The 27,843-nt window shown below is 40.7% G+C and overlaps 1 protein-coding gene across 2 annotated transcripts in view; it reads right to left on the reverse strand.

The window, feature by feature from the left end:
- The window catches only part of RYK (receptor like tyrosine kinase), a 93,004-nt gene extending 70,725 nt beyond the window's left edge, over positions 1–22,279 (reverse strand). For both annotated transcript variants that reach the window (XM_034994990.1, XM_034994981.1), the window contains exon 1: positions 22,051–22,279. In XM_034994990.1, coding sequence (XP_034850881.1) covers positions 22,051–22,279 — 229 coding nt within the window. The remainder of the gene's footprint in view (positions 1–22,050) is intronic.
- Positions 22,280–27,843: the final 5,564 nt, after the last annotated feature.

Here is a 27,843-nt window from a genome sequence, read left to right on the forward strand (position 1 = left end):
GGTGAGCGCTGTGAATTGTGTAAGACTGTTGAATCACAGACCTGTACCCCTGGAACAAATAATACATTATATGTTAATTAAAAATTTAAAAAAATACCTATAAGCTGCTGACAGTTTGGAGTCCTGTGATCTGTATCTATAAACAATGGCCACCAAAATAAATTGGAAATTTGAAATTTACTACTCTAGATTAAGGTATTTAAATTCTAATGTGATCGTTAAACAGTTGGTGTTTTCCGACTACCGATTTTGAAAACATTTGTTTTGAAATAGACATTCTTTATTAACCAAGATTAATAGTTAACAGTCTTCCTAGTTTGAAAGGCTTTTAACTTTTTTGAAGAAACCATTAAAATGAGATTCAAATTTTTGCCCAACGAATTAGCAAAACACTCTGTTTTGTCATAAGACAGGTTCCTATAACACCAATTAGCTTATAAGTGGTTAGTAAATAAAATAACAGTGCCAGTATAACACAAAAATTACAATGGTTCACATTTGAATTTTCCCAGGCAAGGAGAACTGGGTCAGAAGGTAAAAATTATGCCTTTCTGTGGAAAAGAAAAAGACCCTCACTAAGGCTCAGCTACTGCCAGGCAGGAGCCCTCTCTGCCCTATTTTAACTAAAAATGAGCACCTGCACCCAGGGCTTCCTGCTCAGAGGGGCACAGCCAGCCTACACAGTTCCTGGAACACAGCAAGCTGTACTTCCTCTGGTGCCCACCTCTATGGCAGCTCCACTGGCCTACAAATCTACTTAACATCTGCACTTCTCAAGACCATGCAGGCCAGCAATTTCCATCCTATTACATTTTAATATCCTTTAACTCTCCTCTGAGGCAGCCTCAGCTGTGCTAAGTGGTTTGACTGGGCTGTCCAAGTTATCTCATAAGGTACCAATTATGCTTTTGTTAGTACTTGGTTTGAAAACTGCAGAGGTCTTGAGTGGTCCGCCTTTAACCTTATTTTCCCCATAAGTCCTATTATTTTTAGTGAACAGGCAATCCTGAAGGGTTTTTTTTAGGAATGCATTTGATGTTGTAACAGAAATGTTTATAGTCTTTAACTATAATACTAAATGTTAGGGTATAGCAAGCAAACAATTTGTGAATATATATCAAAGTTTTATAAATATTTATACTCTTTGACCCAGTCATTCCACTTCTAAGAATCTACCCTAAGGAAACCAAATACAGATTCAAATTTTTATATATAAAGATATTAATCAAAATAATATTTAAAATTGAAGAAAACAAAATAAATGACCAACAATAGAGCAGCAATCAATAAACTATAATACTGTACATCCATAACAGAAAACAGTTTTCAAGAGTTTCTCTTTCTTTGGAGAAGGAAAGTGGTGGTACCCCAAGAAATTACACCCCTTCAATCAAATCTCCCTGTTCATCTATATGATATATTGAGCTTCCCCTTTGAGGACATGTTTTAGTGTGAAGTCATGAACAGGACTGTTACAAATACTTTTTAATAAATTGGGTTTTGCTTAGACTGCAACATAAAATAAAAACAGGAAAGATACAAACCATATACAGCACATTTTTAACAATGTCTGGCACCTAGAATACACTGTGCATGTAATAAGTGTTCATAAATGTTCAGTGAACTGAAGTTAAATGTATATGTATATGCATGATGTGCATGCTCCACTTCTCAGAAAAGAAGGGAAATATCAATAAATATTAATAGTGGTTGATTATAAATGGTGGATTATGGATTTTCTTATTGTATGCTTTCATTCTTTTTCTTTTCTTAAATTTCCTATGAAAGTTAAAACTGGAAAAAACATGGTTTTCAAAAACATGTTTAAAGAAATACACACATATCTGCAGCAATTCACTGAACAAAAATCCAGTTACTGCCTAAAGTAATCCACGAAGGCCAGTAAGAGCTAGAGAGAAAGCCCCCAAGCAATGAAATTCAACAAAAACCACACTGGCAAAGATAATATCTTTGATATTAACACTAGCAATGATAAATTATTAGTGACTAATACACCTTCCTCTAACTTTCCCTTAAAATACCCAGGTATACCAAAAGGTAAAATCTGGCAAAGCACTAAGAACTGGAAAGAGAAGATCAAAGAATTTTCACACGCAACACTAACAATGGGGCTGAAATGAGAAGAAAATTCTTAGAATACCCATGCTCACTATCTGAATGACAGTAATACGAGAAACTGAACATGACAGGGAAGGCAATAAAGCAGTATTTTTCAGGGGCATAGCAAGCAGGCCAGGAATTCTATTCCTAGACAAATTTTCATCATATGTAAAGACAACAGATTCTGAGAAGGCATCAGAGAATAGACCAATTATATATTCTTCCCCCCAAAAGTTAATCTAAAACATTTTGAGACATTAGTAACAGTTTTATTTTTAACAGGAGATAAAGAAGCACTGTATACTGAGAAAAGGTATAACTCATAATGAAAGTATTATAATCCTGAATCTTTACAGCTCTAAATCAAAATGCCAAGAGTCCAAAAATCCCCAAATATGAGAAATACAAAGAGATCCCAATGGAAGTACAACCTTCCCCAAATACTGGAAATACGGAGAGAACCCAATGTAAGTATAATCATGGTACAAAACTATTAGTCTATGACTGATACTAGCATGTAGAGCATATAATTTATATATCTATCTATAATTAATGATAGATATATAGACACATTAAGATAGCACTTTATAGGAAATTCAATTCTTTCAAAGCATCTGTAAGAGATTTACAAAAAGTGATCAGCCATAAGGAAAGCACAATTAGTTTCTTAAAGTAGAAAATGTATATGCCACAATCTGACCACAGGGCGATGAGAAGGAGGCAGGGAGGAATGGAAAACTTAACACTACAAATTTTGAAGTATTCTCTACCTCAAAAAGTCACCTATATTCTTAACCATTACATAAGAGTTCAACTACATTTAAAAAAAAAATGAGAATACGGGTGCCTAGGTGGCTCAGTCGTTAAGTGTCTGCCTTCGGCTCAGGTCATGATCTCTGGGTCCTGGGATCAAGTCCCACATCGGGCTCCCTGCTCAGCAGGAAACCTGCTTCTCCCTCTCCCATTCCACCTGCTTGTGTTCCTGCTCTCGCTATCTCTGTCTCTGCCAAATAAACAAATAAAATCTTTTAAAAAAATGAGAACATGGAAAAAATATTGGAAAGATATTTACCAAAGATTACCAAGCCATGGTTAAATAATGTATATTTTTCTTCTTTATGGTCTTATACACTTTCCAAACAAGCTAAATAAGTATGTTTTTACCTTGATAATCAGAAAATATAATTAATAAAATAAAAAGAATTTTCAACAAGCTGATTTTTTGGAAAAGATAAAATTTGTGGAGAACATCATGCTTTATTTTTGAATATACTCTTTCTCTTTCCTTCTCCATCATATGCTCACAAAATTTTTTAAATATTTTATTTATTTATTTGAGAGAGAGCAAGAGCAAGAATAGAGGGAGAGGAAGAAGCAGACTCCCCACAGAGCATAGAGCCTGACACGGGGCTCCATCCCAGGACCCCGAGATCACGACCTGAGCCGAAGGCAGACGCTTAACTGACTGAGCCACCCAGGCGCCCCTCACAAAAAAATTTTTTTAAAGTAAAAGACAGGGGCACCTGGGTGGCTCAGTCAGTTAAGCATCTGCCTTTGGCTCAGGTCATGATCCCGGGGTCCTGGGATCGAGCCCCACGTCAGGCTCCTTGCTCAGTGGGGAGCCTGCTTCTCCCTCTCCCGCTTGTGCTCTCTGTCAAATAAATAAATAAAATCTTAAAAAAAGAAAAGAAAAAATAAAAGACAAACGAAGATGGGATCTAGATAATTCACTCTTTTCTAATTGCTATCAATTATTAGTTTGTCAAAGATGACAACAGTAATTAAATGCAGTCTCAAAGCAGGAGTAGCAGATGACAGGAGTTATCACTGTCTGCAAGTGATGTGGTAGGCTCCACAGAGGTGAAGTGGGCAATGGGGAATGGTTAGATAGGCAACGAGGGAAACAATCTTATTCAGGTATGCTTTATTGAGCCAGTCTGTAGCAAGCCAGGAAATATGTAACTCTTTAGGCCACTAGGTCACAGAGCCTGGTTTCAGTAGAAAGGAATGATTGAGAAAGAAGGTTGGTGTGTCCTGGTGAGAAAAAGGAAGTTCCAAGGGCTAAGAAATGGACCAAGTCTAAAGTGGCCATTTCAGTAAATGTCTTCTTTGGAAAAGAGACCTGGGAACTAGAACACCCATGGTCAAAGGAGTAATAGCTGAGAAAACAATCAGGGCAGGTTTTAATACCCTTTGGGATAAAGGGAGGGAAATAAAAACAAGTCAGGGTATGAAGTTATGAAGAGCATCTTACAGAAGTCAGGTGATTCCAAGAACCCTAATGGGTCAAAGGTCATATAAGTAAATATCACTGACATCAAAAAGGAAGAGGATGCGGAATCACTCTCTTGGGGCAAAACAATCAAAATAGGAAAGGAAGGATGTAATGCATGATAAAAACTGATCCCTTAATAACAATCCAAAAAGGAAATTAAGAAAACAATTCCATTTACAACAACATCCAAAACAATGAACTACCTTACAATAAATATGAACAAAGGCTTAACAATGCAAACTATAAAACACTGCTGAAAGAAATTAAATTAGACCTAAATAAATGGAAAGTCATCCCATCTTCATGGATTGGAAGGCTCACTATTGTTAAGGTGGTAATACTACCCGAAGGGATCTACCAGTACAAACTCTATCAAAATTCTACCTACCTTTTTTTTTTCAGAAATGGAAAAGCAGATTCTCAAATTAATATGGAATTGCACATAGCTCCCAAAAGAAAACAATCTTGAAAAAGAACATAGTTGAAGAATTCACAATTCCTGATTTCAAAATTCACCACAAAGCCACAGAAACCAAAACAGTATGGTTCCAACATAACAACAGATATGTAGACCCATGGAATAGAACTGAGAATCCAGAAATAAACCTATATATTTCTAGCCAACTGATTTTTGACAAGGATGCCAAGACCATTTAATGAGGAAAGAACAGCCTCTTCAATAAATTATGCTGGATCAACTAGATAACCACACAAAACAGAATGAAATTAGACCCCTACCTCATACCATATATAAAAAACAATTCAAAATAGATCAGCAACCTAAATATAAGACCTAAAACTATAAAACTCTTAGAAGAAAACATAAGGGTAAGTCATTATGATCTTGAATTTGCCAATGGATTCTTTGATACGTCACTAAAAGCATGAGCAACAGAAGTAGATAAACTAGACTTCATAAAATTTAGAACTTCTGTGCATCAAAACATTATCAAGAAGGTGAAGATAACCTACAGAATGGAGGAGATATTGCAAATTATGTGTCTAGTAAAGGTCTCGTATCCATAATATATAAAGGACTTAACAACTCAGCAAACAAACAAAGACAGCTCAAAAAATAGGCAAGGGACCTGAGTAGACATTTCTTCAAAGAAGATACACAAATGGCCAACAAACATAAAAAGATGCTCAACAATCATTAGTCATTAGGGAAACGTAAATTGAAACCACAATGAGGTATCATTTCACACCCACTAGGACATTTCACACAACTAGGACAGCTTTAATTAAAAAAACAAACAAACAAAAAAACAGAATAGTAAGTGTTAGCAAAGATGTGGAGAACTGGAATTTTTATACATTGCTGGTGGAAATGCAAAATGGTTCGGCCACTGTGTAAAACAGTTTGGTGGTTCCTCAAAAAGTTAAACATAGGGGCACCTGGCTGGCTCAGTAAGCAGAGCATGCAACTCTTGATCTCAGGGTTGTGAGTTCAAGACCCATGTTGGGCGTAGAGCTTACTTTAAAAAAAAAAAAAAGGTTAATCATAGAACTACCATAGCCCACAATACCACTTCTAAGTATATATCCAAAATTGAAGACACTCAGTCAAGTACATTTATACACGTTCATAGCAGCATTATTCATAACAGTAAAAATGTGAAAACAGCCCAGATGTCCATCAACATACAAATGGGTAAATGAATTTTGATATATATATAGAATGGAATATTATTCAGCCACAGAAAGGAATGAAGTACTGATATACATGCTATAATGTGGATGAACCTCCAAAATATTATGCTAAATAAAAGAAGCCAGACACAAAGTCTCATATTTTATCATTCCATTTATACAAAACATCCAGAATAAACAAATCCATAGAGATAGAATGCAAATTGGTGTTTGCCAGGGGCTTGGGGGAGGGGGAGGAGTTAATGGGTAAGGAGTTTTTACTTTGGAGTAATGGAAATGTTTTGGAGTAAGAAGTGGTGGTTGCACATCGTACATGTACTAAATGGCACTGAACTGTTCACTTTAAAATGGTTAGTTTTATGTTATATGAATTTCACCTCAACAAATTATTATTTTTAAAAAAGAAAAAGCTGGCCTCTGGCCCCATAAATGGGGAGGGAGTATAATAAAATTGCTTTCAGTGACTGGAAAGAATTATGAGGAAACTATCACTTACAAGAGAAAATCAGGTCTCAGTTAAGCTGAAGAGATAAAGAGATTATGAAAAGAGTCAGAGAGGACCTCAAAACTGAACTGGAGCTCTGCAAGATAAAGTGAAAGGGCCAGCAGAAAAGAGAACAGAGCAGGCAAAGTAGAGTGGGTGGAGGGATATAGGGGCTCTGCTGGAAGGTGGAGAGAAGCAAGAGTGGACAGCCACAGACTGAAGAGGCAGCATTTTGTTATTCAAGTAAGTATAATTTTTCTGTTCTAAAAAAGAACGAAAAACATTTCAGTTGTTCAGTTACAATAACCAGACTTAAATTTTTCACTGCCAATTCCAGCAAAGTAGGAATGTTGCTCTTACTAGAAATTATGGCATTTGTTCATAATTTTATTTTTAAACAACCCAAATTCGAAGCCAAGAAACCAAAGTTGTTCCCCAAAACTTTCAATTTTCATTAAGGAAATTTCATTTTTTCCTATACAATCTTAGTCCAAACTTTATTTATTTTTTTTTTTTAAGATTTTATTCATTTGTCAGAGAGAGACAGAGCACAAGCAGGGGGAGTGGCAGAGTGAGAAGGAAGAAGCAGGCTCCCGCTGAACAAGGAGCCCGATGAGGGACTCGATCCCAGGACCCTGGAATCAGAACCTGAGCCAAAGGCAAGCACTTAACCGACTGAGACACCCAGGCGTCCCTTAAGTCCAAACTTTAATTCAAGGCCTGTGTCCTACATGATCTGGCCTGCCTAGCTCAAGTTCAAATAATTCAATAGTTCAAAAAATTTTCCAAATGATTTTAAAAGTTAACTATTGGTTTCTCAAGGCCACAACGATAGCTGAATAGTACCAAGGAGGAAACCGTCTCCCTTTATAAAATGAGCTACCTTTAATAGCACTTAACAAAATACATTCCAGGGAGCTGTTCACGCATCTGTCTTCCCTATTACCCCGTACACCTCACGAGCAGGGCTGGGGTCTTAGAATATTTGTAGCTACTCAAATGTTAGATGCATGAATGGCAGCCTGTTGATAAAAATCAACTACATCAAAGATGAATTTTAAGGGAAATCATATTTTAAAGAAAACGTCAGAAATCAGTTAAGACAGGAAAACAAAAATGATGTCGTGGAAACAGAACTAAAGCAGATTTTTTACAAGTAAGTAACTGAGTGAACTCTGGCAATCAATTACTTAACCACTTTCTCTAGGCATCAATTTTCTCAACTATAAAACAAGAGAGTTAAACCAGATGATGTTAATGTCCCTCCCAGCCACAAAATTCTATTATTCTATGATATCATCTATGATTTCCAAATGTCAGCCAAACCTCTCTTATACTCTATGATATCATCCAGTTTCTAAATGCTAGTCAAAACTTAAGTAAAAAATTTATTTAGCCAAGATAATCTAAGTTCTGAGTATAGTGTAATACATGAGCCAGAGGAAAAAAAAGCCAACATCGCTTTCTATGCATAAAACCACTAAATACTCTATATTTTAATCAATGCTAAAAGAAAATAAATAAGGTGATCAATCTTATTTCAAATATTCCTGGTTTATGGAAACTAATAAGCTGAAATAGGTACAATAAAATAATTTGTCCTTCAGAATCTAATAAATCTAGCTATGGTCAAATTATAACTAGAAAATTAGCTGAGACCTAATATTTAACTACATCATAAGACAAGGAATTTACAAATTAAATTAGACTATAGGAAAGGGGCATCTTTCCTTATAATTAAAAAAGAAAAAGCAAGGGTGCCTGGGTGGCTCAGTCAGTTAAGCATCTGCCTCCGGCTCAGGTCGTGATCCCAAGGTCCTGGGATCAAGCCCCACATCAGACTCCCTGCTCAGTGGGGAGCCTGTTTCTCCCTCTCCCGCTCCCCCTGCTTGTGCTCTCTCACTCTCTCTCTCTCTCTCCCTCTGTCTCTCTCTGACAAAATAAAATCTTCAAAAGAAAAAGCACATAAATCTTCCATCTCTGTAACTGTTTAAACCATAATCTTATAGAATAAGATTTTTCATGTAATCCTCTACCAATTCATCATTTTCCTCCAATCTTTCTCCTACAACTTTAAGCATCTCCAAAGAACTCAAATGAGAGCATATACATGTACACACAGAGAGTATAAAAAGAATAAAAGTGAGCTTTGAAGAGAAAAACAGTATGCCTGATTGACAATAGAAGACAACAGGAAACATGCCCCCTCCCTCCACTCCCTTCCTCCAGGTTGCCTCCTCATCTCCTGCCTAAAACTGGCCTCCTTGAAGGAAAGGCAAGCAGGCCCACCCTCTTGGTCCCTGAGAGGTATAGCTAAGGAGTTAACTTGAAGGAAGGGAATCTCCTGGTCCTCCCAAGGTACAATTCTCATCAAGGCATCTGCAATCACAGAGCACCTTTCCTTACTTTGCCCCTTCAGGAAGAAAACACGATAATGTGGTCAAAATCAACAGTTTACTTAAAAAACCAATCCACTGAAGTAGCTATTTGTTACCACTGATTTAACAGATCAGAGGCTACATGGTGCAAAGATCCATTTACTAAGCATCTCTCCTCCCCATCTTCCAGAGATTACATTTCAGAAAGTAGATTTCAATGTAATTCCATGATCCCTGAAAATGGAAGCCCAAAGCTATCCATCATAAATACTGTGCTCAGGTTTCTCTCTCTAGTACCTGTGATGATATCACCTATGTGGAATCAAAAGTAGAGTAAGGTCACTTTTGATTTCAAATGGATGACTCAAATCATGACTGTCACCTTCCCCATCTGAAAATACTATAGTAGATGGATAAGAAATTATAAAGAGGGCTAGACACTAAAATAGAAGATAAAGAACAAGATTTTGGGTCTAATCAACATATTTGTCATCTAAAAAAAAAAAAAAATCCATAAAAGAATGCCCCCAAAGATGTGATCTGTTCCACAACTGCAGAGATGATAAAAGTGCTTCCCAAATCCTATCCAAGTAAAACAAGTGACAAAAACAACCCATAATCTCCAACACTACAGCATAACATATGAAGCATGCCCTGCCATAGTGCTACAATGTTCCAGTATCTGGTCAAAAGATACTCTGGAAAATAATTTGTCATTGGTTCCTATCCTATCTGAAAATGAAAATAATCTGACCACCAGCTCAAACATGCATTGCAGGTACAGCTCTGTAATAGAGATGGAATAAGTTACCATTTTATGTGATCATCATTCAACTTACTTCATAGCCAACTCCTAATAGGAGCATGATCTCTGAACTCAGTCAGCCATGGAGGCCATTAGTAACTTAGAGTTGACTGTTATGTCCAGGGGCTCAAAGCACAATGGAGAACTCACAAACATCACTTCTCTCTGCCAGCAACTTGCATTGCAAAGTGCTAACCTAAAGTCCAGTTCCAAAGCTATATTCTCTTCTCAGGCAAGTCACTTAGCCCTCTGCTAGAAGTGAGTTCCATGAGGGCAGGGATATTTATTTGCTTTATTAAAATATTATCTATTTATTAAAATACATTAAGCCCCTAAAATAAGGCCTAGTAAACATTCAGTAAATAATTGTTTGGAGCATGAGTTTTAAGTGTTGCTAATAAAGACAATCAATCAACCAGGTTAATATCTAAGTGACCTCTCTTTCAAACATTCTATAATTTTAGTTTTCATCCAAAACCATGCAAATCTCCCACAAATAACTAAAATAAATTGTTCTGAGGATTATGTAGGACTTTCACATACATTATACCAACTGTGGTAACAGACATCCTGTTGTAATTGAAAAGCATCTCGTCTTACATATGAAGAAACCAACACTTACACTGATTAAACACATATGCCATAAGATGAAATTAAAACTAAAAAATGCAGAATTCAGTACTGTCCCACACCACGTTATCTATATTCCCACATTTGTGTACATGTGCATGCACACATATACAAAACCATAAAACTTTTTTCTTTAAATTGGACTAAATTCTCTTTGACAAATAATTTAAGTTAGAAAAGATGCAAGCAATCATAAAGATAATCCTTGACTATTTCCACTTCTAGATAAGATAAAATAATAGGACCAGACTAACTCTCTTGTCTGAGATAGCCAAGACCCATACAAAATATGAGAGTTCAGAAAGACAAAGACAGCTAGCGTATGCAGGATGAAGTACCACAGAGGAGAAAGCAGCACAGAAAACCTTCAAGATCTGCAGATGGTTGCCCTCCAGTCTTCAGCTAAGTACTGACCAGAGGATGGACAAGGAAGCTGCACAAGGACAGAGAGGGGATAAAATGTTACAATCCTACTTACATAGGATCTAGAATATCACCTATTTCCACCAGCGAGACTGGAAAATCTCACGCTTCACACAGGTCACCAGAGAAAGTACAAAAAGGGGTCTTAACTCAGTAGTGGGGAATAATTAGCCCTACACTGAGCATTGCTCCTGTCCTATCTAACAAGTCCGAAAAGCAAGATCAGAAGGATCAAACTGCTGCCAAGTAACTTAACTGAGTCCCAGAACAAAACCCAAGACTATTTATAGGAATACAAAAATATTCAGCACTTAACAGAGTAAAATTCATAATGCCTGTCATTCGCTCAAAAACTACCAGGCATGCCCTGCCCTCCCACCAAAAGGAAAATAAATAAATAAATAGATAGATAGATAGGTGATAAATTGAAACAAATCCAGAACTGGCACAGATGTCAGAATTAGTAGACAAGAACATTTAAACAACTATTATAACTGTACTTCACATGGTCAAAAGTTAAGCAGAGACATGGAAGATATAAAAAGACACAAATCAATTTTCTAGAGGTGTAAACTACAATGTGTATGATGAAAAAATGCACTGGACAGAATTAACAGTAGCTTAAACATTTCAGAAGAAAAGATGAGAAATTGCACTTCCCAGCTTTTAATAATTGGAAAGGCTTTTGCCAGAATCTCTTTTGAATACTTTCCATCCTTCAACTGTCCTGCAGACCAACAGTCTGCTGGGAGCTGCTAGTCAAGCCTTGGGGTGGCCTTAGTGCAGTATATGGAAAAGACAGAATGTGATGGGTATAGTGATACTGATTTGTTTGTACAGAGTGTAGAGCTATGGAAGCCAAGATGGGGGACACCTTACCCAGAGAGAGGGGTACAAGGAACAGAGATGGGAAAATCAGGCAACCTCAAAGAAAATAAGGTATTAAAAACTAATTTTTTTAAACTCCCATTCATAAATATAAGTAAGTCCAGCCCAACTCCCTTCTTGGGTAATAACTCAGCAGGCAATGGGAAATGATAAAGAGAATGATGACCCCGGGTGCCTGGGTGGCTCAGTAGTTAAGCGTCTGCCTTCGGCTCAGGTCATGATCCCAGGGTCCTGGGATCGAGTCCCACATCCGGCTCCCTGCTCTGCGGGAAGCCTGCTTCTCCCTCTCCCACTCCCCCTGCTTGTGTTCCTGCTCTCGCTATGTCTCTCTCTGTCAAATAAATAAATAAAATCTTTAAGAAAAAAAAAAAGAGAATGATGACCCCCATAAGGCATAAGATAGTGAATCTTCCCTAAAAGAAGTATGATTTATTCATTCATTGAACTTTTACTGAATGTCTACTACATGCCAGATATTGTTTTAAGTGCTGGGGATATAGAGTGGAACAATATAAAAGGTCTTTACTCAACTAGAACTAACTTTCATATAGGGGGAGACAGAAACAACAAAAGTATAACATGCTTAAAATAAAACAGGGTGATAAGAACAGAGCGGCACTGGGGGTCAACCCTAGGAAGGCAAGGCTCTCTGAGGCAGTGACGTTGTAAGCTGGATCTGTAAGGCTCCAGTCCTGTAAGGACCTGGGGAAAGTATGTGAGGCAAAGCAACCATCAAATGCAGACCCTAGGGTGAGAAAGAGCTTGGCACCAGAGGAACTAAACACATGGGAAGTGAAGGGGGATAAAAGAGGAAAGAGGTGGCAGGCAAGAGTCTCCATATAAACATTTTTCTATAAATCAGAAAGATCTGAACAGCATAGATACTTGATATTTATGAACTGTTAATTTCTTAGGCGTGGTAATGGTTATTATAAAATTTTAAGTCCCTATCTTTTAGAGGTACATACTAAAAAGTTTTTGCAAAATTATGTGTCTGAGTTTGCTTCAAATAATCCAAGTGGGGAATCAGGGCAGTGAGAGCAAAGGAGTAGACTGGGGAGTGGAGAGATACAGACCAAAAAAAAAAAAGCCATTAGTTGATAGTTGTTGAAGCTGGATGATGGGTACCATAGGTTCATTATATTATTCTATTTTTGAATCTGTGAGCTTTTTCAAAATAAATACATTTTTTTAAAAGATTTTATTTATTTATTTGACAGAAAGAGACACAGCAAGAGAGGGAACACAAGCAGGGGGAGTGGGAGAGGGAGAAGCAGGCTCTCTGCTGAGCAGAGAGCCCGATGCGGAGCTCGATCCCAGGACCCTGGGATCATGACCTGGGCCGAAGGCAGATGCTTAATGACTGAGCCACCCAGGCGTCCCCAAAATAAATACATTTTTTTAAAAAGATTTTATTTATTTATTTGAGAGAGAGACTGAGAGAGAGAGAGAGCATGAGAGGGGGGAGGGTCGGGAGGGTCAGAGGGAGAAGCAGACTCCCTGCCGAGCAGGGAGCCCGATGAGGGACTCGATCCAGGGACTCCAGGATCATGACCTGAGCCGAAGGCAGTCGCTTAACCGACTGAGCCACCCAGGCGCCCAAAATAAATACATTTTTAAAGGCAAATTCATTTAAAATAAATCAGGGGATCTTTGGGGGGTGGTAAATTTATCCTATATGATACGATGGTGGATACATGACACTATACATCTGTCAAAAGTCATATAACACAATTAAGTGAACCTTGATGTATGCAAATCTTTAAAAATTCATGTAGGAGGTCAGGGAATACCAGGATGAAATACAGAATGTAATATGCCCCCTTCCAGAACCAGCTTTTGTGGGACACAAGATGCATCCATAAGCTTTCATCAGAGGTCCCTACAAGGCTCCCAAAGTCTAAGTCAGCACAGTACACAAAACATAATATGGTTGGGTAGCCATGCCTTTGTCTAGGGAAAGGCCAGAAAACTTCCACAAAATAAGGTTGAGAATCACTGATATTTCTTTTGGCAGCACTTCCTAGCTGATAACTGATTACTATTGCTTGTAAACCTAATGGGAATATCTCACTGCCATCATTTGCTTTCCTTGCAAGGATATTACTACACAGCCATTACCACAAGCAAATAATAAATACCACCAGTGAATTTTACAACGCTGAAAGAGAGTTGTGAGAGATATCTCCCCCACCCCCCCCAAAAAAGGCAAGGTGGTAATCCTTTTACAATACCATATTTCATTTAATCTAGACTGCACCATTATTTTTTGTGCCACTAAGAAAGATAAAAAAGAACTGTCAGTTAACTGATGACTCACCTCTGATTGTAAAATGGTTCCAATTTCAGAGATGTTCAAACGTGAGAAAACTTATAATCAATGAAACATGGCATTCAAAAAGCTCATGAGTTGGGCCCGATCTCTGATCTCCTAAATAAATTGCTCAGGATAGGTCTAGGAATCCCTATTTTGTTTAAGCCCCTCAGATGATTCTAGTTATATAGACTAAGTAAACTGCTAACCTTCAGAGGCAAAACAGAGAGAAAGTATGCACTTTGGAGTCACAAAGCCCCAGACACCTCTGTGACCTCCCGTGAATTCCGTAATTTCCCAGACCCTCAGCTTTATCTATTAAAAAAAAATGTCAATGCCACCTACTTTGTATGATTGATAAACAAAAAGAGAACACATGTGAAGTACTTGGCATATAGCAAGAGGTATACTAAAACACACATATTTATATAAGAACATATTTATTTATAAACAAGACATAACATATTTATCTCATGAACAAGCATGAGGCCTATGAAATTACTTTTCAGAAATATTCTACTGCTTAGTAATAACACTTGCTGGGCACAGTAAAAAGAATCACTCACTAAGTATTTATTATGTAACTCAGCAATATACACACATTTGTTTTGGCACATCACATCTTAAGAGGTCCCACATAAATGAAAGTTGTTTAATAACATTTTGATCAGAAAATATTGTACTTGATTTGCATCAACAAGGATAACACAAAAAAGCACTTTTAAGTGTAATATAACTTCAGAGTAGCTAAAGCTATACATCTATAGCTTCTTCATGCTGTTTTATGTCCAAGTTTTGTTTTGTTTTGTTTTAGTATGTATAGCTGGCAAGTTTTTTCACCACACTGGCATAACTGCATTAAAACCACAAAAGTAATGCTATGAAACTTCTCAATTCAGGATGCTCAAAAAAATACCCTCAGATTTCATTTGTTTCTAAAGTGACCCTTAAAATCCGAACAGTATTTTAGGCAGCACCTTCAGAACTGACTAGTCAACTCAGGATGTGACTCATAAGGGACAGGTTTAGCCATAATTGGGTAGAGTTCTCCCACATGTGTAGCATGAAGAAGGGGGAAAAAAAACTCAAAACCCACAATTGCACAATGTCTCAGCCTTGCTCTCCCAATGAAGAACACATGGACTCAAATTAATGCTGCATCAATGCCACCAACCCCACCCAAAATGCCCAGGGTTAAGAGTTTGCTGCAGGGTGCTAACCAACTCCACCAGCAAGCACCCCACACCTCTCAGGGTATGCCAGACACATCAGTAGGGAGGACACTCTCACTGCCCTCCCCCACCAAGCACTTGGCCTGAGGTTTAAGAGGAAAGAGAGGTGCTGGGAGGAGAGGAACACATGGCTCATCTTATTTTTCTTTCCCTCAACTACCTCCCAAATGGAAAGAGTTCCTCAGTTCAACAGCCCAAATCTGAAACCCTGGAGTCCTCTCTGACTCCTCTCTTTGCTTTAACGTCAGGTCTCCCCCACTAAGTCTTTTCCAAACTCCGCGCACATTCCTCACAAATCTATCCCACTCCTTCAACTACCCTAGTTGATCCCTCTTATCAGCACAAGGCTGACTCTGTCCCATTTCCCAAATCCAGCTTGTCTTTCTCCAAGCCCCCTTCCACTGGAGCCAAAAGTCAACTTTTCTGTAACCCAGTCCTGTTTGTGCACGCTCTTTTCCTAAATTCTTCCAACAGCTGCTCATTACCCACAAGATGAAATTCAAATTCCTAATCTAATCTCAACCTACCTCCCAGCTTTATATTCTGCCACTCCCGGCTTTGCCAATTTTTCTCATTTTAGCCACATTAGATTTTTCCTATTTCTTGATTTCACACCCATCTACTTCCGTACATCTATAGCTTTTTCATGCTGTTTTCTCACCTGACAAGAACTGCTCCCCTTTTCTGCCTATCAAAGTCATCCTCAAATGTCTCCGTTCCTGGAACACTTTCATTAAACTCTCCAAGGCTCTCTCCCCTTCCCCTTTCTAGAGTCGAAAGTATTCACTCCTACAATAACTTACTTATGTCAATCAGCACTATGACTCTTATCTCAGTGTTACAGTCCTCAATAAAATGGTTAGTCTCCCCTCCGAAATTCTGAGTTCCTCCAGAAAAGGAATTTAATAATTTTGAGTCACCATTTTCTACCACAATATACAGTACTTGGTTGGGCTTCAAAAATTTTTACTGGACTGATCTGGGGAGCACTGATCTCAACTTGTATTTAATTGATTTTAAATAAGATGTGAACAATGCTTAACTCTTCCAGAGGGTATTTACTTCAACAGAAAAGCAAGTTACCCAAAGTGAATTTCTAATTGGTGGGAGGCAGAGTCTATTCTTAGAAGACCCCTGACCCTTACAAGAGTCCCTATCACTACCACCACTGCTGCCATAACCAGTTTATACAATAGCTCTCACCCCTCAGCATGCTGCTAGGAGCAAACTCCTAGCACTGCCCCAGCCACATACTAGTTTCACAAGCCCTGGATTTCCAGGGAACTCAATACTATTAGAATTATTATGAGGATACATAGAATTATGTATCATTATCTAATACAATTAGAGAGAGAACATAGGAGGATGCAGATAACAGTCAAGAGCACAAACATGTAGTAGCAGGCTTTCAGATTCTACTTCTTGAGTGTTTTCAGTTAATCATAGCTCCTCCAGAGCTGACAAAGAGGCAAAGATTCTGGATTCAAGCAGGACTGAGGCAAGACCAGACCCTTTACTCACTGCCCAAAGGGCCCCAAATCAAAGTCCTCACCAGTAAAAATGGGGAGATGAATGTCTACATTGCAGCCTGTTAAGAAGAGTAAATGAGAGCAATGAAACTGGGCTTGGGGACATAGCGATGCCACATGGACAGTAAAAGCTCCTGAGGCTTTTGGAGTCTCTGTACAGACAGACTTCCATCAGGACTATATGCCCCACAACCAAGGAACTGGGTTAACTACATACTTCCTCTAAGTCTGTTTCCTCATCTATAAAATGGAAATAACAGTATATACTTGAAACAGGAATTACCTTTGTGCCTGACAAAGGCAAAAGATTGCTACATTCCAGCAGCATTCTAAAAAGTATCAACCACTACTCTTCTAAATATTACTACAAAAAAACAAAACAAAACAAAAAACAAACCTGTTACACATCAACAGCTCTTCAATAGTCAAAGCCCAACCTTAACTGTCATTTACATATTGTGGAATGACCACTGGCCTTTATCCCCATTTCATCCCCAAACTCCTTTGAATGATACTAATGAAATCACAAAGACATTAAACCACAAAGACAAACAGAAAGGGAAAGAAGACAACAACACAACATACATTTCAACAAACTTTTCCAAGAGGGGAGCCAGAGGAAGAAGTGGTCACTGCTCCTCAGGACCCCTGAGGTACCAAAGGCCAGCCTGAGGCTCAGGACTGACAAAGGGGGGGCCTCTACAAGGGGTGCGCCACCAGATCCAGCAGGAGACCCTAAGTTTTTTCTGAAGAAACTGAACCACAGAGGCAGAAGAACTGTAAAGAGGAGCAGTCAAAGTCTACAGCTTGAATGGTGGGTGGCCTTTATCTCCATTCCTTCCCTCCTCAACCACATAACCCAAACCCAGGCAGCCAGTGTATTACCAAACACATCAGTGGCAGGCTATTCGAAGTATCTTCTCTGCAGACACTGACTGTTCTCAAGGAAGATGTGAAGGTGCCGATATGTGGAGTAGATGGGCAATGAAAAGTCTACCTGTACTCCAAAGGAAGTCACTAGACCACCAGCACACATACTCTCTCTCCTAATCAACTTTTCAGCATCTCACTCTTAATTGCAGACAGCCAAGGATGACCAGACGTTTGTGATCTAAACAACCATAAAAAGAACCCTGAAATGAACAAGCACACTGGAGGAAGCAGAAGAAATATTAAAAACATATTAAACATATAGGAAAAATGAAAAATATATATACACACACCTCAAAGATAATACAACCATAAAGAATAAAATGGAAACAGAAAATGAAAATAAATGGAGGGCGCTGGGGGGCTCAGTTGGTTAAGTGACTGCCTTCGGCTCAGGTCATGATCCTGGAGTCCCTGGATCGAGTCCCGCATCGGGCTCCCTGCTCAGCAGGGAGTCTGCTTCTCCCTCTGACCCTCCCCCCTCTCATGTGCTCTCTCTCATTCTCTCTCTCTCAAATAAATAAATAAAATCTTAAAAAAAAAAAAAGAAAAGAAATGGAAATGAAAACAGAGAAAAGAGCTTCTGAAACTTAGAAGCATCATTAGAATTTTCAAAATAAAAGTTTAGAAGACATAATTGAGAAGATTCCCACCCACACATTTTCCACCTCCAAATACAAAGATATAAACAAGAGGAAACATAGGTTAAGAGTATCTGAAGATCAATTCCAGGAGATTCAATAATCAAACCAATAGATGTCTAAGAAAGAAAAAAACAAAAAATAAAGGGTAGGAAATCATCAAAGTAATAGACGTTTTTGAAAACTGAAGAATATGAGTCTCTAGAACCAAAGGGCCTACTAAAACAAGATAGACAACAGGCGAACAGAAGGAAGGACCCACACAAAAGCTTATTAAAATTTCAGAATGCCAGGGGTGCCTGGGTGGCTCAGTCAGTTAAGCGTCTGCCTTAGGCTCAGGTCATGATCTCAGGATCCTGGGATTGAGCCCTATCGGGCTCTCTGCTGAGTGGGGAGTCTGCTTCTCCCTCTCCCTCTCTGCTCTCTCTCTCTCTCTCAAATAAATAAATAAAATCTTTTTAAAAATAAATTTCAGAATACCAGAGAAAAAGGCCCTGAGCTTCAATAAAAACAGAAAAATAAAAACAAACAAACAAAAATCAGATGATTTTGAGTTTTTCATCAGAAACCCTTAAATCCAATCCAAAATTATGGGAAAAAAATATATTTTCAGCCTACTATTCTAAATGTAGCCAAATTATCTATAAAGGACCTATAAAGCACCTATGGTAGACACCTTCAGACATGCAAGGCCTCAAATAATTTACCTCCCATGCATCCCTTCTTAGGAAGCTACTGAAGATACGCTTTAGCAAAACAAAGCAAACCAAGAAAAAGAAAACGAGTGATCCAGGAAACAGGCTCCAAGGCAGGAGAGAAGGGAACAGAAATTACAAGAAAAACAATCCTACTGGCCAGAATGGAACAAGAGGATCGAAGGCTCCCAAGCAGGGAGTCTCTACGAGGAAACCCAGTAGAAATGAGAGATGATTTGTGCTACCTGGAAAAAAATATCAAAGGCATTGAACATATTTCTTGGGGTATTTGAGGAATGTAGCCATAAATACATGAAAAACTAACCAAAAAGTTGAAGGCAGTTATTTGCTCCAGGGAAAAAAAACCCCATAATCTGGCATCACTATTTAACTCAGAAGTGAGCAATAAATATATATGCAATAATGTAAATACTGATTGTTGGTTTTACCAAAAATTGTTACGTAGCTATATCGAGGAACTGGGGCAGAGAACAGTGCAAGTGCTCAATTATGGTATTAGGCAATCGAATGCTTATTCTATATTAATTTCAAAACATGAAAGTAAAAAACAGGAAAATAAATAAATAAACAGAACTAGTGTAAGATTGGTATCTTCCACTGGAAAGTAGGACCTGGAGGATAAAAAGACCAAGGGTAGGACACTGCTGTGTTTTCTGTTAAGCCTTTTAGCACTATTTGATTTTTAAACTGTGTGCACGTATTAATTGGATTAAAACACCAACTTATTCTCATATCAAGGGCAATTAGTTCAATTTATAAAGCTGTCACTATCAAGTTCATTTATAAGTTTCTTACTTGGAATTCCAAACTCATCGTCTTAGAAATATTATAAAATGATGACTAGTTTCCCAAGTCAGCTTTCAGAGGCATTTAACCCACAATGATACAAAAATGTAGTGCAAACTATTATTTCAAGTAGTCTTAAACACCGTAAGAGTTTCTATGAGAAACTGCAGTCTGAGAACTCAAGATGCCTGGTACACATCTGAGTCCTACCCACTTGTTCTTCCCCACCCAGAACAGCCAAGGAATACTTTAAGGTAGGGTGGATGAGGGAGATGGACCTAGATCTGGCAAGGAGAGTCAAAATTTAACAGGTCAACTCTATCTGCATTAGAAAAAATACCACTGGAGGTCCCTCTTACCCCAGAGATTGATCAGTGAAGCAATCCTCCCTCCCCGCCTCCCAACAGCTCATTCCTGGTCATAAAGCTGGATGTTCATCGGTCAGGTGACAAATACATATACATTATTTCAAGTATTAATTAGCAATGACTTCTTTTCCACAATGCCGTAACAAAACTTCTATATAAACAATATCTTCATTAAATTTAATATAATTTCGTGGCCTATGTCAACACTGTTTATTTTTTTTAATAATTATAAATTGTGTGACCTTGAAAAGGTTAAAGCCTCACTTTCTTAAACTCTAAAATGGGAGTAATAGTATCTACTCAACTGGGTCACAAGAAAATTAGAGGAAATGATGTGTATAAAACATGTAGGGGCCCGTAAATGGCAGGCAGTCAATGTCAGCCTCTGGTTGTTCCTAACCCCTACCCCCACTTGGCTGGTTTCTAACATGTACTCTTATATGTAAACAAAGTCACAAATTATATACAAGCTTTTAACCAAAAAACTTTAAAAACCATGCAGAATGCATTAATATTTTTAAATAATTATGTGATATGAGTCTATTTGTAAGCATTCATTATTTTCCCTAAACCTTAGTCTTATGCTCCAAGTACTAACCTAATTTGCAGTTTTAATTCATCTCAACTAAATTTAGCTAATTCAACTAGACTAAAAAGAGGATTAAGAAGGGCAGGACATTACAAAAACACAGCATTCTTCTTTGATTAAAGACTACAAACCCATATATGTAACAATGTCTAAACAGACTGCTAAAAGCAATACCATTTCAACACTGAGTCGACCTCAAGATAAACTTAAAAAAATAAAAATGAAACTGACAGATAATGGATGATTAAAAAAATAATCCCCCCTCCTTCACTAAGATGTACCACAAACCTGAGATTAAATAAAGAGGAGGGAGAACTGTTATTTTGTGCCACAACACACAAAAGAAAGTCTAACACACAAAGAATGTGTAGGTATCCTTAACTACCAAAGACTTCCCATTTGGGGCCATTTTTATCAGACCTTCCTCTTAGGGCTCATTTCCAGAATCCACAGTCTCAGCACAAAAACACCATTATTTTTCAAATTAATTCCCCAAACGACAAAGCATATTAGGTGGAAAGGTACAACCAACTGACCCAAAGCTAAGTTCTCCTTTCCCTACAAGGTATTCAGAGCAGGAGAGTGGCCCTGAAATACAGATCAGTCCACAGTCCAACATATCCAAGACAAGAACCAAAAAGATACTGAAGAAGCTAACAGGTCTGCTACCCAGAGATTCATTCCCCATTTAAAAATATGCTTATCCGTCACAAGATTTGGAGACTGCCACGAACATGTAGTGCCCTTCTAACCTATCCCTTCCCCCCGCCACCTCATTTTTAAAAAGATGTATGATAACCAGAAAGTAAGAGCACAGTATTGTGGCCTCTGCTGGGGCATCAAAACCACAGCCAGGGGTTTGCAGGTTTGGTCTAAATAAAACGTGGACTTCGAAAAATCCAAAATCCAGGGCCCTACAATGACACGCCTAGGAAGGATCAAAGAAACTTGGTGCATCAGGGAAGAAAAGTTTGGGCGCTTGAATAGGGAATAGGGCGAAAAGCCGAAGAGGCTGCGGGGAAGACGGAACGGGGTGGATCCCCGGTCTTTCGCGGCGGGACAGTGAGGACGTAGGGGTCAGGCCGGAAGGCTGACCCGGGGCGGGGTCCGGGCAGGGACCACACCTCCTGGCCAAGTCAGGCAGGCAAAGGCCAGGGCCCCGAGACGACCCCCGGGAGCTGGACGCGACCTGGCCCCGGTCCCCCGCTCTAGGGCTGGGCCCCGGGAGGCCGGAAGCAGCCGGGGTCGGGCCCGACCTGCCCACCCCGACGCAGACGGCCCCACTCACCGATGAGCCGGCGCACCTCGTCCTCGCTCAGGTAGAGGCTCACGCTGGGCCCCGCGGTCGCGGGCGACAGCGCGGGAGGCCGCGGGGCCGGGGCGGCGGCGGCGCCGGGTGCGGGTAGCAGCGGCAGCAGCGCGAGCAGGAGCAGCAGCGGCGGCGGCGGGGCCCTGAGGCCGCGGGTCCCGGGGAGGCGGCCCCGGCCCCGCGGCCCCGGCCGCGCCGCCCCGCGCATGGCCGCCGCCGCCGCCGAGGAGGAGCGCTGGCCGCCCGCCGCGCCGCCGCCACCCACCCCCGGCCCCGAGCCCCTCACAGCCCCGAGCCGGGGGCGGCCGCCCAGCTCATCGCGCCGCCGGCCCGTGGCAGCCGGACGCCGCTTCAGACCGCCGCAGCGCGCCGCCGCCGCCGCTTCGGCGGCATCGTCCACTGCAGGGGGCTGGCCGCGGAGGCGCGCCCGTGCGCGCCGCCGCCGCCCCGAGATCGCGCACGCACGCACCATCCGCTCCGTGCTGGTCGCGACCAGGCTGGGAGCGCTTGGGCTTTCAAGTGCTGCCGCCGGCTGAGGGCTCCCTGGGCACCCTTTAAAGGGACCCCGTCCCACGTTGTCACCAGCCTGATGTTTGCTTGTCTATTGTCTGTAACACCCCGGCTCCCCGCGACACAGTCCAGGCAGGCCGGCCCGGGCCGCAGCTGCCGCTGAATAGGCTCCCCAGATCCAGGATAATGCCTGATGCGGCCGCTCTGGTAGCAAAAGAGAAACCTGCTTTTTTCTTACTGAGAAAATGGTGAAAAATAGAAAGCATCTTTTATACCACCATCGGAGATGAACATTAACATTTCTGTGTCACTTCCCATGGATAAAGACAGTATGCATTTATTCTCCAAAAGGATCCTGCTCAGCAAACTTTAGTAACCTTATCCTTACACGTTAGGAATTTTTATTTTTTATAATCGTCTGCGTCCCCATTATCAACCCTCGTCTGGGCTTGTTAACCTGTGGTGTGCCGAAGTGTGTGTGTGTGTGTGTTTCTCCGTTGTGTGCTTGGGCACACACAGAGAAGTGCTAGGTACGTTTCGTCATTTGTGCTAGCGAGTCCCGGGCCACTCAAGAGGTTAAGAATCGCGGATACGCCTCGGCTTTTCCAAAGGCTTCCGAACGAGCCCGTGCGCGCGGACCTCCAGGTCTCCGGGTGCATTTATGTGAGCCCCCACCATCGCGCTCAAACTTGCTCCAGGTGCCCCCTCTCTCGGCTGAGACTTCCCAGCGTCCCTTCCCGGCCGGTTCACCTCGCCGGTGCGGGCAGGTCCGCTCCCTGATCCCCGGGCCGCCCGCCGCCCCGCGCGTCCCTGCGCATCTGCTCGCGGGGCAGGCCCGGTTTCCGGGCGCCGTTGCTGCTCCGGCTGGGAGGCCCCGGGAGGAGGCTATTTTTATCCTCTGGGGAGGGCGGGGGAAGAGAGCGACTGATGAGGCGGGAAGTCCTGGAACTTTATTTTCCCCCTCTCTCGGGAGAGCGATGGATTCCATTTAGAGAGAGGCTGGCCTCGATTTGTGAGGCTTCAGCCCCGGAGTTGTGCCCATCATCCTACAGGAGGAGGCTGAGAAGAAGGTGAGAGCTGAGGAAACGTGCTCCACCAGAGAACGGCAAAAACCCACAAAGGTCAGCAAAAAGCCTTATGTTGGGACAGCCGCTGCTACCTATTAGGGGACCAGCGCTCTGTCAAGAAGAGCTTGGGGCTGGAAAGGTGCTGTGTGAACAGGGCTCTCAATTCAGGCAGGAGGCATTTTTTTTTTTTAAAGGATGGCATATTCCCTGCATTTTTCAAAATGGCGCACAGTCCCCAAGTGAGGAAGCTCCTGTCTTCAAGGCAATCTCCTGGTATCAGTGACTTCCTGACGTAGCCTGTGATGTAAACACAGCAGAGCGGTCAGTCAGGCCTGGCTGGGCTGTGGTACTTGTTAATGGTGTGACCTTGGGAAAATAAAACCCCAAGATTCATAAAATAGAGGTGATAATGCCAGACTCACAGGGCTTTCACAGGATTTAATTGGAGAAGATGTAGTAAAATGCCCAGGCGGAGTGTCACACCCATTGTCATTGTTATTATAATGAATCCCTTCCCTCTAATGACCATTTCCTGAAAAGTTTAATCACCAGTTACCTCCAAACCATTCAAACCAGAGATGCTCAAGAACTTCATTCAGTACAGCACCATGCCTGGCCCAGAGCTGAGCTCAGCGCATCATGCTTGGCACAGGGACACAAGGGTAAGCAAGGTGCTCTCTTGAGGAAATATGATAAACACATGTTCATTGCACATTTTCATCAGTGTTGTGAAGAAAAAGTTGGTGGTTCTCAAAGTATGGTTCCCAGACCAGCAGTTCTATCACGGGGTAACTTGTAGAAATGCAAATTCTTTGGTCCCACCCCAGACTAATAAAAGTATCAACCTCAGGGGGTAGAAACACAGAGAAGTGGTATATTCATTTCATTATTTGTTCTAAAGAGTCCCTGTCTCCCAAAGAGTATCACAGGCTCTCCAGGTGATGCTGGCCACTCTGTCAAGAAAATCTCAACTCTACTAGCTCTCCTTTGGACTGTTGTAGTTGCTGCCTCACTGGCCTCCCTGCTTTCCCCTTATTCCTTTACTCATTAAATCTGTTCTCAACATAGCATCCAGAACTATCCTATTATACACAACCAAATCATGGTTCTACTTGGCTCTTAGACTGCTAACGGCTCCCTAATTCATCTAGAATAAAAGGCAAAGTCCTCACAAGCTATCAAGGCAGTTCTCATTCTCCATCTTCCTCCCTTCCCTTCTGATCTTATCTCTTTCCCTCCCACAAAGACTTCTTGGTTGTGTAACACACCAGACACAATCCTACTTCAGGGCCTTTGCCCTGCTGCTCCTTGGACCTGAATACCCTTCCTTCTGACTTTCACTTGGCTTCATCTCTTACCTCTTCAAATCTATATTCAGATGTTAACTTCTAAATAAGGTTAAAATTGTGAACGTCCCAACACTTTAACTCCCCAGAGAACAAACCAATTCCCAGTCTCTCCTGTCTCTACAGGGTACTTGGTCTCACACAAAGTTCAGCATACAATCTCATCCCATCCCTGGAGAAGGAATCATCTGCCCCCCACACACACACCAAGGTGTGGGGGGAAACTTTTGAAATGTCCCAATAAGTCTCAGGGTAAAAATGCTGGGAAGCCCTGACCTCAGCCTCCTGAGGTTTCTCTGCCTAGAGGAAATGAAAACTGCAATCATCACCATACTCTACACACTGCCTCATTCTTGGTTTTGCTTGTCACTGTGGTTGACCTTATTCTACTCCAGGACACAAATTTCAGAGACCTGGAAAACACTATCATCAAGGCTTCTTTTGCTATTCCTAAAAAAGGCTAGCCTTGGGTTTGAGATACAGCAGGGTGGGTGAATGGGAGCCGTCGGCCACCCTGCATGGGGCAGTGCTGGGATGACGCCTCCCAGATAATGGAAATGACTGGGGTGTTCCATACACGGAGTCTGATGCTCCACTCAGAGTCCCAGCTCATGTCCAAGAGAATAGATGCCTGCCCACAGAGCCCTGAGAACAATTCCTCACCCTGGCCTTGAGTTCACTTAGCTAGGGGAGGGCTCTAGAAAGGGGTGGCTCTAAGTTTTGAAAACATTCCCTTTCTTTTCAAGGAGCAGTTGGGAATGCTGGTCTGTCTACTTTAGAGCAGTTTACTTTTTAAATGTTCTCCATCCACAAGCAATATATTAACCCATTGTGTTGTGAAAGACTCAAGCATCACAGAAGTACACTGAGTAAGAAAACATCCTCCTTGATACAAATCATCATCTCTTTCCCCCACCTCCCAGTTTGGTGTATGTTCTTATAGCTCTTTCTCTCGATATTTACGCGCACACACACACACTTGTCTGTATATGTGTTTAGACACACAACTGTGTGTTTGTGCATACTTTCAGTTTTATAGAAATGAAATTGTACAAAAGGTAATGGTCTGCATGATTTGCTATTTTCACTGATCGAAATAAATTGAGATCTTAAGGATGCTTGCATGACAGAGCATACAGAGGTATATCCATGGTATTCTTTTGGTTGGGATGGATCATGATAGATTTCATGGTTCTGGTGATAGACCACACATCCTTGCACATGCATCTTTATACATATTATATATATTAAAAGGGTAGATTCTCAGAAGTGGAATTGCTGAATCAAAGGCAGTTACTTTATAACGTTGATAGATTCTTGAATCGCCCTCCTAAAGACCAATATACACTTCTGCAGCTAGTCCTAGTTCTTTACCTGGTGGGGGTGACCCAAATCTTTCCTAAAGAGTCTGGCCATTACTGATACAACCTGGATTGAATTGTCATAGTTTGCCATTAACCTTAATCACAGGGCATGATAAACTAAGAGACCCCCCCTAAGGGATCTCATGTATTCCAGACATACTCTTCCTTACCTGTCTTCTGGTTTCCATTATTTCCATCGGAAAGTCAGTTGTAAGTCTAACTGCCACTTTGACACATCATCTGTCTATTCTCTATAGCTGTTTTAAGTTTTTGTTGTTTTTTTTTACGGTGTTCTGCAGTTTAATTGGGATATATATGAATGTGGCTATCTTTCCGTTTACTTTGCTTGAAATTTACTGAGATTCCTTGATCTGGTGTCTTTTGAAAATTCCAGGAAATTCTCAGTTCCATTTCCTTTATCATTAATAGTTAGATGGATAGATAAATATGCATTTTTCTGAACCATTTGAGAATAGGTTGGAGACATAATGCCCTCTTCCCCCAAATGCTTCACTGTACATTTTCTAAGAAAAAGGACTCTCTTTCATAACCACAGTGCAATTTTCAAAATACAGACATTTCACATTGATACAATACTATTTTCCAATCGATGGTCCATGTTCAAATATCATCAGTTGTCTCAAAAAAGTCTTTTATAACTGTTTTTTCTTCGTCCAGGATCCAATCCAGAATCAGACTTTGTATTTATTTGTCATATCTTTTTAGGTAGTTAGGCATTTTTGACAGGAATATCACTGAAATGATGTATTCTCAGTATATCATATCAGAAGGTACATGATGTTGGGGCGCCTGGGTAGTGTAGTCGGTTAAGCATCTGACTCTTGATTTCAGCTCAGGTCCTGATCTCAGGGGCATGATCTCAGGGTCGTGAGATTGAGCCCTGCGTTGGGCTCTATATTCAGCATGGAGTCTGCTTAAGACTCTGTCTCCCTCTCCCTCTGCCCCTCCTCCCCATGATCTGTCTCTCTCTCTCTCTCAAATAAATAAATAAATAAAATCTTTAAAAAAAAAAAGAAGAAGAAGAAGAAGGCCCATGATGTCACTCTGGCCCATTACTGGTGATAATATCTTTGACCACCTGGTTAATATGTTGTCTGATACATTTCCTTGCTAGTAGTAAATATATAGTATTTAGTAAATAGTAATAGTAGAAAAATAGTAAAGTTACTATTTTTTCCTTTGTGATTAATAAGAAATTTGGGGGGAGATACTTTGAGATTATGTAATTTTGTAAATTATGTAAACTTCTGGTTCCTCCTCAAGCTTTTTTTTTTTAGAAAGCATGGTAACTATGGTTTTTTTTTATTAACATATAATGTATTATTTGTGTCAGGGGTACAGGTCTGTGATTCATCAGTCTTACACAATTCACAGAGCTTACCATAGCACATACCCTCCCCAAAGTCCATCACCCAGCCACCCCATCCCTCCTACCCCCCTCCCCTCCAGCAACCCTCAGTTTGT

Source organism: Mirounga leonina, unplaced genomic scaffold, assembly GCF_011800145.1.
Source record: "Mirounga leonina isolate KUSES-001 unplaced genomic scaffold, KU_Mleo_1.0 Mir_115, whole genome shotgun sequence".
Lineage (NCBI taxonomy): Eukaryota > Metazoa > Chordata > Mammalia > Carnivora > Phocidae > Mirounga > Mirounga leonina.